Here is a 12,177-nt window from a genome sequence, read left to right on the forward strand (position 1 = left end):
ATCTAATGGGAAGATCTAGAGCAAGGATTACCTATTAGAGAAGTCCCACATTCAGCAGTAATGGCCAGGCCATGTTATTGGCTGGGGGCTGCTTGGGAAAAGTGTGATTTAGGCTCTAAATCTGAGACAGATCCTGAAGGGCTACAGGTGGAGGATCCCAACCAGCCAACTGTACGACTTGAAGCCAACCAGCAGGTTATTTCATGAAGGGAGATGGTGCACTCCCATAGCGGCCACACCCACTTTGTGGTCACTCGAGATCCCAGGGTCCTGGGATCAAGTCCCGTGTCAGTGGCGAGCCTGCTTCTCCCTCTCTCTGCTTGTGCTTTCTCTTTCTCTCTCTGACAAATAAGTAAATGAAATCTTAAAAAAAAAAAAAGTTTAAATAACACACTGTGCTGCAGACACTAAATAGTATGCTGTAGACTCATGTCCTTACTTGCTTTTTTAAACACTGAAAAGGAAATTCTTAGAGGTGGTACTGAAGAGGAGGAAGAGAGAGTATGGCACATGATGGAATAAAAAAAAACCACACACACCACAATTCTCAACAGAATGGCAGAACTGAACAAATAAAATCTTACGGGAATAAGTAACATACTTTACATGGGACCCCATCTCCTCACAAAAAACAAAACAAAAACAAAAACAAAAAAAACAACCCTACACAGATATAAGAAAAGTGACAGATGCACCTTTTACTGATAAAAATCATGGGCCGTGGCTGCCAAAAAGTGGATTCAATCTTAGACTTTATTAAAAGTATCATCTAAACCACTGTTTTCCAAACTTGTTCTAAACAGCACACCCCTTCTCCTAAGGCAATTTTATGCAGAGTTTATGTGAGATATATTTAAGTGTGCCCTGAAGTACGTCCAAGAAATTCCTAGAGCTCTGAGAAAGAGCTTGAAAACCCCTGACCTAAACCAGAGAGCAAATTCCATCCTGTTTTGTAGATTGAACTATTTGTACTAAGATTAGTTCTGGTGACCACACTTTAAAGCATCTTTGAAAATCTTGACCCTACAACAAAAGAATAATGAAAGAATTTGAAAATGTATCCTGTGGGGGCGCCTGGGTAGCTCACTCAGTTAAGCATCCAGCTCTTGGTTTTTACTCAGGTCATGATCTTGGGGTCCTGAGATTGAGCCCTGTGGCCCCTCTCTCTTTCCCTGTCCTCCCTCCCCGCAACTTGTGCTCTCTCTCCAAAGTAAATAAGTAAATCTTTAAAAAAAGAAATAAAGAAAATGTATCGTGTAAAAAAAACCAGCAAGGGAGATATCTTCCTGAAAAAAAAAATGTGTTCTCAAAACATCTGGAAATATCTGAAGAGACCAGGACTTATTCCATGTGTCTCCAGAAGGTAGAATCAGGGGAAAAAAAAGATGGAAAGTGTGTGATTAGTTTCCCAGGGCTGCTGCAGCAAAGTACCACAAACTGAATGGCTTAAAACAACAGACATTTATTCTCTCACAGTTCTGGAGCGAGAAGTCCAAGATCTGGTATCAGCAGGATCATGCTTTCCAGAGGCTCTAGGGAAGAATCCTTCTCTGCCTCCTCCAGCTCCTGGAGGTTCCCAGCAATTCTTGGTGTTCCTTGGCTTGTAGATGCGTTATAGCATTGTTATATGGCGTTCTCCCCTTAAGTGCCTGTGTCTCTGTGTCTTCTCCAATTCGTAGAACATTACTCATATTGAATTAAGGTCCACCCTCCTCCAGTATGACCTCACCTTACCTAATCACATCTTCGACAATTCCGTTTCCAAATACGGTCACATTCGGAGATACTGGGAGTTAGGACTTCAGTGTTATCTTTTGAGGGGACACTCTTTAATCCAGGATAGATAGTATGTAGGAGATCTCAGTCTGAAAGAAATAACTTCCTAAGAAGATTTATTCAAAAGTGCAGTAATTTTCTGAATTAATTCCCATCAGTGAAGGTGGTCAGGGGTGATCACTTCGAAGATGTTAACAACTAATTCATTGGTTGGGTTATTAGACTAGAAAATATTAAATTCCTTTTCAGCTGTTGGTCAATAAGCAATAAGCTCATGAACTAAGTAGAATTACATCACTCGGTTTCATTATCATTGCCACCTAAAAACTTCAGCTTACATGTCCACTCACCAATTGACTACATAAGCTACTATACTTGGTGTTATGAGGAAGTACAAACACATCTCCTCCCCAAATCTGCCCCTCACCTTGTGTTTTGGTGAAAGTCATCAGCCTCTACTCAGTTTTCTAAGCCAGAAATATGGGGGTCATGTTAAGTATAAGCATATTGACTTAGAGCATGGATTTTGGAGTCAGTCAGACTCAGACTTAAATTCCTGCTCCATCACTTCTAAGCTCTAATTTTGGGCAAATTGATTATGGTTGAGTTGTCCATTTTCTTATACTCCACTTCAGGCCATTGCCATCTTTTGTCCTTACTGCTTAAAACCTCCTCTAATTCTAATGGAGGTATAATGTTCAGTAAACTATTAATACTTAAAGTGTGCAATTTAATGAGTTTTGACATATATATACACCTGTGAAACCAAGATAATCAAGTATCCATCTCCTCCTCCAATTTTTTCCCACCACCCCACATCTTCAGGCAAACATTTCTCTGATTTTTGTCACTATACATAAATTTGTGTCTTCTAGAATTTTAAATAAAATCACAGTATACTTTGAGTATGGGCACTTTCACCCAGTTATCCATGTTTTATTCCTTTTCTATTGCTGAGTAGTATTCCGATATATGGATATCCCACTTTGGCTACCCATTCACCTACTGATGGACAAACGTTTCCAGTTTGGGTATTTTGCAAACTTGATACAAACCCTTCTGTACAAGTTTTTGTGCGGACATATACTTTCTTTTCTCTTGGGTAAATACCCAGGAGTGAAAGGGGCACCTGGGTGGCTCAGTAGGTTAAGTGTCTGCCTTCGGCTCGGGTCATGATCCCAGGGTCCTCGGATCAAGCCCCGCATCGGGTTCCCTGTTCAGCAGGAAGCCTGCTTCTCCCTCTCGCCCCTGCTTGTGCTCTCTCTCGCTATCTCTGTCTCTCTAATAAATAAATGGACTCTTTAAAAAAAAAAAAATGAAATGGTTGATCTGTATAGTAGGTACATGTTTAATGTGGGGCTTGAACTCACGATGCTGAGACCAAGACCTGAGCTGAGATGAAGAGTCAGACACTCAACCGACTGAGCCATCTAGGGGCCCCTATGTTTAACTTTTTAAAAAAGCTACCAAATGGTTTTCCAAAGTGGTTACACAATTCCACATTGCCATCAGTAGGGTAGGAAAGTTCCCATTACTCCACATCCTTGCCAAAACTTGGTATGGTCAGTGTAGTGAGTGTGCAGTGGTTATCTTATGCTTTTAATCTGTATTCCCCTAATGACTAATGAAACTCAGCAGCTTTTCATCTACTTATTTGCCATATTTTCTTCAGTTTAGTTCAAGTAAAAAAAAATTCACAAACTTTGCCCATTTTTAAATTGGGTTGTTTGCTTCATGTTATTTATCCTAAGAGTTTAAAAAAATCTAAATATAAGTCCTTTATCATGTATATATTTTGCAAATATATTATTTTGCTGTTTCAATGTCTTTTGAAAAGCCTAAATTTTAAATTTTGTTGAGTCCAATTTATCAACTGTTTTTAGTAATTTGGTTCATAGCTAAGAAATCGTTGCCAAATCCAAGATCTCAGAGCTTCTGTTTTCCTGAAGAAGTTTCATAGTTTTACTCTTTGAGTGTATGATTCATTTTGGGCTAATTTTTGTATAGAAGATTTTTTCTTTTTATTTTTTTACAAATAGCTTTTCAAATATTCTAGTGCCATTTGTTGAATAGATTATTCTCCCCGCTCCCCCCCCCCACACACAAGTACCTTCGCATCTTTTTATAAACCAATTTCTGGACTCTCCCGTTCCACTGATATGTCTATCTTTATGCCAATACTTCATAATAAATTCAAGTCATCATCATTTGTGTGGTACTGATGATGGTCTCTTATTTTTTCCCTTCCAGTTTTGTGACCCTTCAAGCTCATTCTCCAGGATTACAGCCAAGGTATTTTTCTTAAGTGCAAATCTGCCATTCATCAGTCCCTCTCAACCATGAGATAAAACCAAAACTCCATTAATTTGGTCTTTCGAATTCTAGCTCTAGTTTGATCTATTTTTACCATTCCCTCATCCAAATTCAATGCTCCAAACACTGTTCTCTCTCACCCTGTGCACTTGCTGTGTGCTTTATCTCAGATGCCCTCATCTTCATTCTCCCACTTTTGCCTGGCAAATACTCACCACTTCCCCTGGAATTCTCACCTGGACTTAGACAGCTTTGACTGTTCTCACCTTGATGCTCATTCAACACTCTAATTAGCCTATCACACCAACTGGCACATTATTTTAATTACCCACTTGTCTCCCCTACCAGATCATAGCTCCTTGGGATACAGCAGATGCTCAATGTTTGAATGAGTATAAGGATGAACAAGACAGTTCCTTGTTCTTCAGAAGCTCCCAATATGTTATGGTATGGTATATGGTATGCAGAGCAGTAAACTATCGATCCTGTCACTGCCCACCCCACATGTCCAGTGCTTTCTAGGTCTGTTGTTTCATAGTGCCTTGTTTCCTAGAAGGGATAACCTTTGTGTATTGGTCACTGTATTAAAATAAATCACTTGTAAGGATAATATGTGGAGGAAGCTATTCTCTTCCTAGGACTTCGAACTTCTATCTGCTCCTGGCCACCTTCTGAGGACACTGCCAGAGAACTCACCTCAATCCAAGTTTGGAGTCTGACATTCCCTGAACCACTCCAAGATGAAAGTCTCAATCAGGATTGTTTCCTCAGGTGACCTTTACTCTGGGGAATGCTCTGCTGATTTCTGGCTTTAAATTAGTTCTGATGGGTGGGATGCTGGTGTAGTGGGTCAGACTCCTTGTTTTGTTTTCTGGGCAACATTCCCTGTCATATTGCTGACACAGTGGCTCAGCTTTATAATCTCCTCTCAATTGATAAATGAATGCCCTAGGGACGAAAGGAACGGAGTGCTAGCCTCAGCTCTCTGTTTAGTGCAAACTGAAAGACCAATTTCAACCTTACCCTCATTCACGAGGCCTACACATCATCTGGCCATTGGCTGCTGCTCCCCCACTGGCTTGCTCTGAACCAGCCACATCATCATCTAGGTCGGTGTTCATACAAATCCTGTCCCAGGGCTTCTACACTTGGGACCATGGTACTTGCCGAGAACCCACCGACAATGTTTGTAATTTTCAAGCCATTACAGTTCCTCTTGCAGTCAACTCATTTCTGTGATTACCAAAAACTGCTATTTGTCTGCACCTTTTAGGGCTCATCACTTTTGATGTATTGTTTTTCTTTCTTATCCCGCCTATAACATAGAGTCTTTGAAGATATGTGCTTTCTTTTATCTGTCATCCTTCTTAGCATAGAAAGTACTAAGTACTTGCTCAATGCCGTTTTTAACCGTAATGAGTATTACGTTTACCTTTATGATCTCGGGTCGCCTCAGATATATTTAGCTTAGAACAATTATATTCTTAATTTGTAAATATATTCTAGGTAACTAATTTACCTCAGAGATACAGCAAAAAATACGAGAACTTTTTTTTAAAAATAAAACCAGTGAAAAATGGTTAATGATTTACTTCAAAGTAATTTTTTTCAGACTCTCTGGGGTAGGAAGGGTAGGGCGTTCTGCTGTGACACTTCATACAGATGGTGGTTTAGATGTAGGTTTCAAAACTGCTAGCACCTGAGTAAGTTTCTTTGGAAAAGTTAGTATAAAAATACAAGTACAATCAAATTAATTTAACAAACATTTATTAAAAGCTTATAGGATAGGTATTGTGTGCTACATGCTGGGGACACAAGCACCACTGAGACACTGTCCCTTCTGTTAAAGAACCCAGGATAGAAAGCTGGTAATGGGTGGGAAGGGAAGAAGGACAAAGATGCCCTTGTAACTAATTTGAACTGGAAAAAAAGCAGATGAACATTCTAGGAACGTGGATAATGTTAGCCAAGTACAGGTAGTCTTGTTTTGCTACCATTTATGGAACAAGGTGTGTGGACGGCTGAAGAGCAGCCTGGGAACACCAGGATCATGGCAATGGCACTGGAGGGAAGGGAGAAATTTCAGATATATATTTTTTTAAGATAGGCTGAATAGAGATTAATGATGAAAAAGGTCAGAGAGGACTAGTAAGTAGTGGCAATTCTTCATTTGGATAACTAGGCTGGATAGAAATGCCATCGTGGGGGCGCCTGGGTGGCTCAGTTGGTTAAGCGTCTGCCTTCAGCTTAGGTCGTGATCCCAGGGTGATCAAGCCCCACGTCAGGGTCCCTACTCAGCTGGGAGCCTGCTTCTCCCTCTCCCACTCCCCCCGCTTGTATTCCCTCTCTCACTGTGTCTCTGTCAAATAAATAAATAAAATCTTTAAAAAAAAAAGAAAGAAAGAAATGCCATTGTGACAGGAAAGAGAAATATGTTTTTGGGGGTGTGAGAGGGGACATAGAAATTTTAATGTTAAGTTGGATACCTTTTCTACAGGATATAGCCATCCTTATTAGGTTCTTGCCTGATGAGTTTTATCTACCCACAATAGGTCCTTGAAGGCCAAGCACCTATATGAGAAGATAATTTCTACCTTAGTTTCTTATTTCAACTTTCATTATTAAAACATTTCCATACTCCACTGAACTGGAAAGAGCACACAGGTACTCCCACTCATATATTTTGCCTTAAGCAAACATTAAAAAGAAATCTCATAAGCAATTTAAAATATTTATTGACAGGAATTCTCAGCAGGACAGATACAGAACCACTGTAGCCTTGGCCCATATTATCCAAGTATAGAAAACCCTTAGTTGCGTCATTTTTCAATTCAGTTCATATTTAATTTTGCCGTATGTTAGAGTGAAAAGTACCAAGGAATATAGGGATTTCAACAGAATCATTTATCCACAGTGGCTTAAACCTTCTATGAGAGGTAGAAATTATTTTAAGGATTATAATAAAGGGAGAGAGTGTCATCAAAGCACAAAGGAAGATGGATCTTGCATTTATCTAACCAGCTACTCATCTATTGTTGAGGGCTGCAGAAATAGCATGTAGAGATAAGGCAGTTTTATGGTAGAACAGCTACCCCAATGAGGAGTAAGGTGCTCCTGGGGCAAGCAGATCCCCCATCAACAGAAAACCTAGAATATCAGCAGAGCATATTAAATTTCTTCCTGCTATGAATAATAGAAATGCAGAGAGATATCCCTTCTTCTGCTTATCTCCTTTTCTCTTCTCATAGCTTCAGGAGCCACTCATCTAAGTAAGTTAGTTGATGTGTGTGTATATTCAAGAAAGAATCCCAAAGTTCTCTACAGGATATCCTTATGAATCATACAACTTAAAGTTCAGCAACACCAGACTCATGGTAACTCTAAGCAAGTGCCTGGGTCTCAATTTCCACCTTTTCTGAAAACACCCATCTTTTAATCAGGACTTCTTTAAATAAAGCATGAAGAACCACTAAAATACACTAGGCTACACTACTAAGTAAACATGATCTGTTAAATGAATAAGTGCTTTAGTGACTATCTTCATTCTGTTGCACTTATTTTTGGAAATGGGCATTTTACGGTTTCCACAATCCTTGGAAGATCACAGTCCTTTGTAAAGAGAAACTAGTACATAAGTAAATCTTTACATTATTATAAACTACAAAGAGATTTAATATCTATCCAATTTAATATTCAAGTCTACATAAAATAAATCAATGACAACTGCTTTATTATTAAAAGTTACTGAATTCCATAAAGCACACAATGTAATTTATATTCAACTAACAAAAGTTTGATACATGTATTTAAAAATATATAATATATAGATTTATGTCTTAACATTTATATTCTATTCAAAAAGCAGTAGCTTTACATATTTTACAACTTGAATTTATAAAATATATATACATCCACCCTATTCAAACCCTCAAAAGCATGAGCTTCCATTCCTATTAATAAAATGCACAATCTGTATTTCTGAATATTGAGAGAAAAATGGTACCAACTAAAAACAACAAACCCATTTTAACTTGAACATGGACTTAATTCTTGGCTACTAGATAACTGACATAATAATCTTTTTGAATAATTATTTTACCCTGAGCCTGATAATCAATATTTATGTCAATAATCTGTGGTTAACTATGAAGAGACTTGCATTTATTTTCACGGTGTCTGTCAATCTACCACATTCCTTACTCGATTTGTTTCAGGCTTTAAAATTAGAGAGGTGGGATTATTCAATCTTTCCATTTACCGTGAAATTTGACAAGTGATGTCACACCTAACAAGCCAAAGCCCAGAACCATGCTTTGCCTTTGAGAAAGCAGCTTAAAATTACTGCAGAAGCAAACTTTTCACCCTGACAATGTATGCATCAAGAAACTGTTTCTCTTTTTCCCTGTCAACTGCACTCAACTTGCTCAATTACAATTCTTTAGGCATGTTAAAATATACCAGCTTCTATTCAGGCATTCCTTCCACATATTCAAAATGTCTTCAGATATTATATTGTTTTATTAAAAAATTTTCATAAAAAAAGACATTCATGTAACCATTCTGGAGATTCATCCCTAAATGTAAGTCCCAATAACATTTGAGAATTAAAATCACAATAAACACTTCATTTACAGGACCATAAGAAGCAGAACTTCAACTTTAAGGATAAAGATCTAAGTTTGAAGTACATGTTTAGACTCCACGGGCCTCTGGAATGATGCATACAAGCCTGTCTTTAATGTAGTTTATGCTAAGAAAACAAAAATCTCCCACACATTATTTAAAATAAAAAAAAAAGTTCCAAATCTCAAAATGGCTTAGAAACCTTAAATGGAAAAACACTTTTACCAAAACAAATAATTTAATTCATCTGGGCAATAATTAGGCTTTGCGAGAGTCACCATCCAAAAAGTAAACAAAACTCCCTTGATATTAGTATTTAAGAACTAAATTACTTAGTTAACAGCTCATTTATCAAGTAGTCAACTATTCAACAAATTTAGCCATATACTGATGAACCGAAATAAGGCATCAGAAATTCTATGTATTTTAATTGTAGAAAGAAGTCTTTTTCTTTTAAGAAAAATTTCTGATGTAATTTCACTAATCTTCCTTCTCTGGATTCCCTAACCTCAAGAAAAGGAAAGGGGAAGAAAGGGAGGAAGGCAGGAAAGGAGGAAAGGAAGGAGAGAGGAAAACTTAGGGAAACTGCTGAAGACTGACATATTGGACATCTTTGAGGAGAAAGGAAGACAGAAAAATGAAAGAGAGATAAAAACAAACAAAAGACTGCAAAGAAGATTAGGACCAAGGGGTGCAGATTAAGAGACACCTTCACAGATCTTAATCATGCAAAGGCACTAGCATAACACAGAATCGTGCAGTAGCTGATTTGGTAACAGTGAATCCGCAGAAAAGATATGGGAAAGCCTCAGTTCTTTTTGAAAACCAATTTATATACACTTAATAAATCCTAAGCATTCAGCTAAAATATATACAGGAAACTAAATAAAAGTGAGATCAAGAAATATAAGCAGCAGTAACCATGAAGGATTAGAACTAGTGACACTGAATTCTTTATTTAAAAAAATTCTGAACACACAGTACCTCCTCTTCTCTTCTATTTTTAGGAAGAAGCTTTAACAAGTTTTAAATATCTCAATTCTCAAAAACAATAGGCTTTTTAAAAAATAAGACTTGATTACCAGAAACAAGTAATATGTGGTTACATACCATTTGCATATCACTACTCATTTCCATTATTTGTCAATTCATCTTTGATGCAATCTGGAAATAATTAAGCAGTCACTAGATACCTGTTTAAGAATCTGAAGAAATTATTATTCACCACAGGAATCTAATGATATATATTTGCATATATTTAAAATTTCAGAAGGGAAAAACTAATCAACTACCCTAGTTACTTTATACCAAATATTTATATACCTAATCAAAACAATAAGGATTAAGATCTTTCTCCAGATGAACCGTATATAAAAGCTGATTTTTACCATTTTCTTTTGGGGATTAAAAAAAGCTTTATTTCCTTGCTAGCTAAAAGGAGGAATTCATCCACTACAAGTTAAGTCCTTTAAAGGTGAATAGTAAATTCCTTAAGAGAACAGCCATAAAATTTATTTTAAAAAATTTATCTTAAAAAAAACTGAAAACCATTTTTCTCTTTAAAATCTATGGCATTAATACCTACTTGATGTAATGTATTTTTTTGAAGGGCACCAAGTTCATGATCTAAGCATGCAAAAGAAGGAAATGAATGTATCACTGTCTTAACAGAATTTGGCAAACCAGAAGAATGGCCTTAAAATAAATAAATAAATAAATAAATAGAGAGTACATATTGTCTAAATATGAAAGTATAATTCTGCAGTCCTATGCAGCAGATAGTGCCCCATAGAGCAAGGGAAGAGGGAAGTAGCATAATCCTATGTACATTTTCTTGGTATTCTGGTTGTCGTTCAACAACACAATACAGAGAAATATTCTTTTTATTATTACAAAGCCATTAAATGCCCTCTCTAGAGCAATGACTTAGGTAAACGGCTTATTGTCTTTTAATAATGTAACTTACATTTAAAATTAACTTAATTAAATCTAAGTGCAAAGGAGTTTCCAATAATTCCTACGTTCAAGGGAGTACTGTAATGAATAAGGTGTTATCTTACTGCAAATTCTGAATGGTTGGTATTTCCATCTTATCTTCTCTTTAAACCATAAAATGTACTGAAATTATTTGGTTTCCTTTACTTTCCTCTACTTCTTTTTATTTTATGGTATCTCTATGTAGAGAAAGAGGTATGTTAAAATACTGCTTCTTTTGTTTTAAAAAACTCAACTGAGGCTATATAAGACCTATTAATCTATAGGACAGCATTGTTAATCTTTGACCTGGTATATTAATTCCTTTGGTGAATAAATGTCACAGGTCATTTCTTTATAAAAGAATTTTAGTAAGAGGACCAGCAGTACGGAGAAAGATCCCCCACCCCCACCCCAGAAAATGATCAAGTCAATCAGTAGTTTAGAGCAGTTGTGTAAAATATGAAAAATATATAATATGCCGCTGCAATTTTCATATTAAAAAGCAGTTAAAAACTAAGAGTAGCTCAAAGCATTCCAAAAAACACTTTCTGTCTTAAAACAGGCCAAATGATCAGACTGATAGAGACTATTATGAGAACTTAGGTGTATCTAGTCAAGAAAGAACAAAAATGTGTTTAATTTTAAAAAGTGGTAGTTGCTAACTATAGTATAAACAGTGTCCACAATTTGGTGGCTGGCCATAGTTTTAATTTTTTTTTTCAAGTTATTTCTACAGCAGACATATTTTTGAAGTCTACCCACCCCTGAGTTCAGCAATTATACTTTTAGAGTGTAAAATTATATGCCCTTAATTAACAACATGTACAAAGCTACAAAATGTCATCTATACAGAGATTAAAAACAATTTTGAAAATATTCCTTGCCAATTATTGATTGGATGTTTTGCTGGGGTACATATTTGAAAGCTTTCAGCCAATTGGCTTTTATTTTTAAGCCCAAATTGATTCATATATTTATTCACTGCAGGATATGTCAAAAAGAGTGCAACAAGAGGCATTAGTAAAAATAACATTGTAGTAGAAACAGATTTTTGCATATGTGAAAAGGTAATTTATAAAATACATAATTGCTTTTTAAAAAGAGAACCTAGTTGCAGTATCATTAACTTACATGGTACTGAGAATTGGACGTTTCAACAATTTTTTTCTATAGAAAAATTTTACCTAGCTGTAAGCAAAGTCTTTTAAACAACAAGAAAACAAAATAAAACAAATCCCTCCAGGAAAAACTGTACGGTTGTGTGAGACAAATAAGAAAACATACCATCCTATAGTATACTTTTGCCTAAATTTAAAATAAAAATGTCCACACTCTTTTGTTAAAACATTAAGCCTCTGTCAAAAATGTATTTCTTATTTTAGGGTACAGGATTAAAGGACAAAATGATACTTACAAGTAAAGAAAAAATTACAAGAAAAAACTTGACAAAAGCTTTTCAATTGAAGTACTGTAACATTCAAACTTGAC

General features: G+C 36.3%; 1 protein-coding gene across 1 annotated transcript in view; it reads right to left on the minus strand.

The window, feature by feature from the left end:
• Positions 1-474: 474 nt before the first annotated feature.
• UBE2W (ubiquitin conjugating enzyme E2 W) overlaps positions 475-12,177 on the minus strand; it is an 83,260-nt gene continuing 71,557 nt past the window's right edge. Inside the window, exon 6 of the mRNA XM_081816141.1 lies at positions 475-1,865. Coding sequence (XP_081672267.1) covers positions 1,861-1,865 — 5 coding nt within the window. The 3' untranslated portion in view covers positions 475-1,860. The remainder of the gene's footprint in view (positions 1,866-12,177) is intronic.

This window comes from Leptonychotes weddellii, chromosome 4 (assembly GCF_054177405.1).
Source record: "Leptonychotes weddellii isolate Sample4059 chromosome 4, ASM5417740v2, whole genome shotgun sequence".
NCBI lineage: Eukaryota > Metazoa > Chordata > Mammalia > Carnivora > Phocidae > Leptonychotes > Leptonychotes weddellii.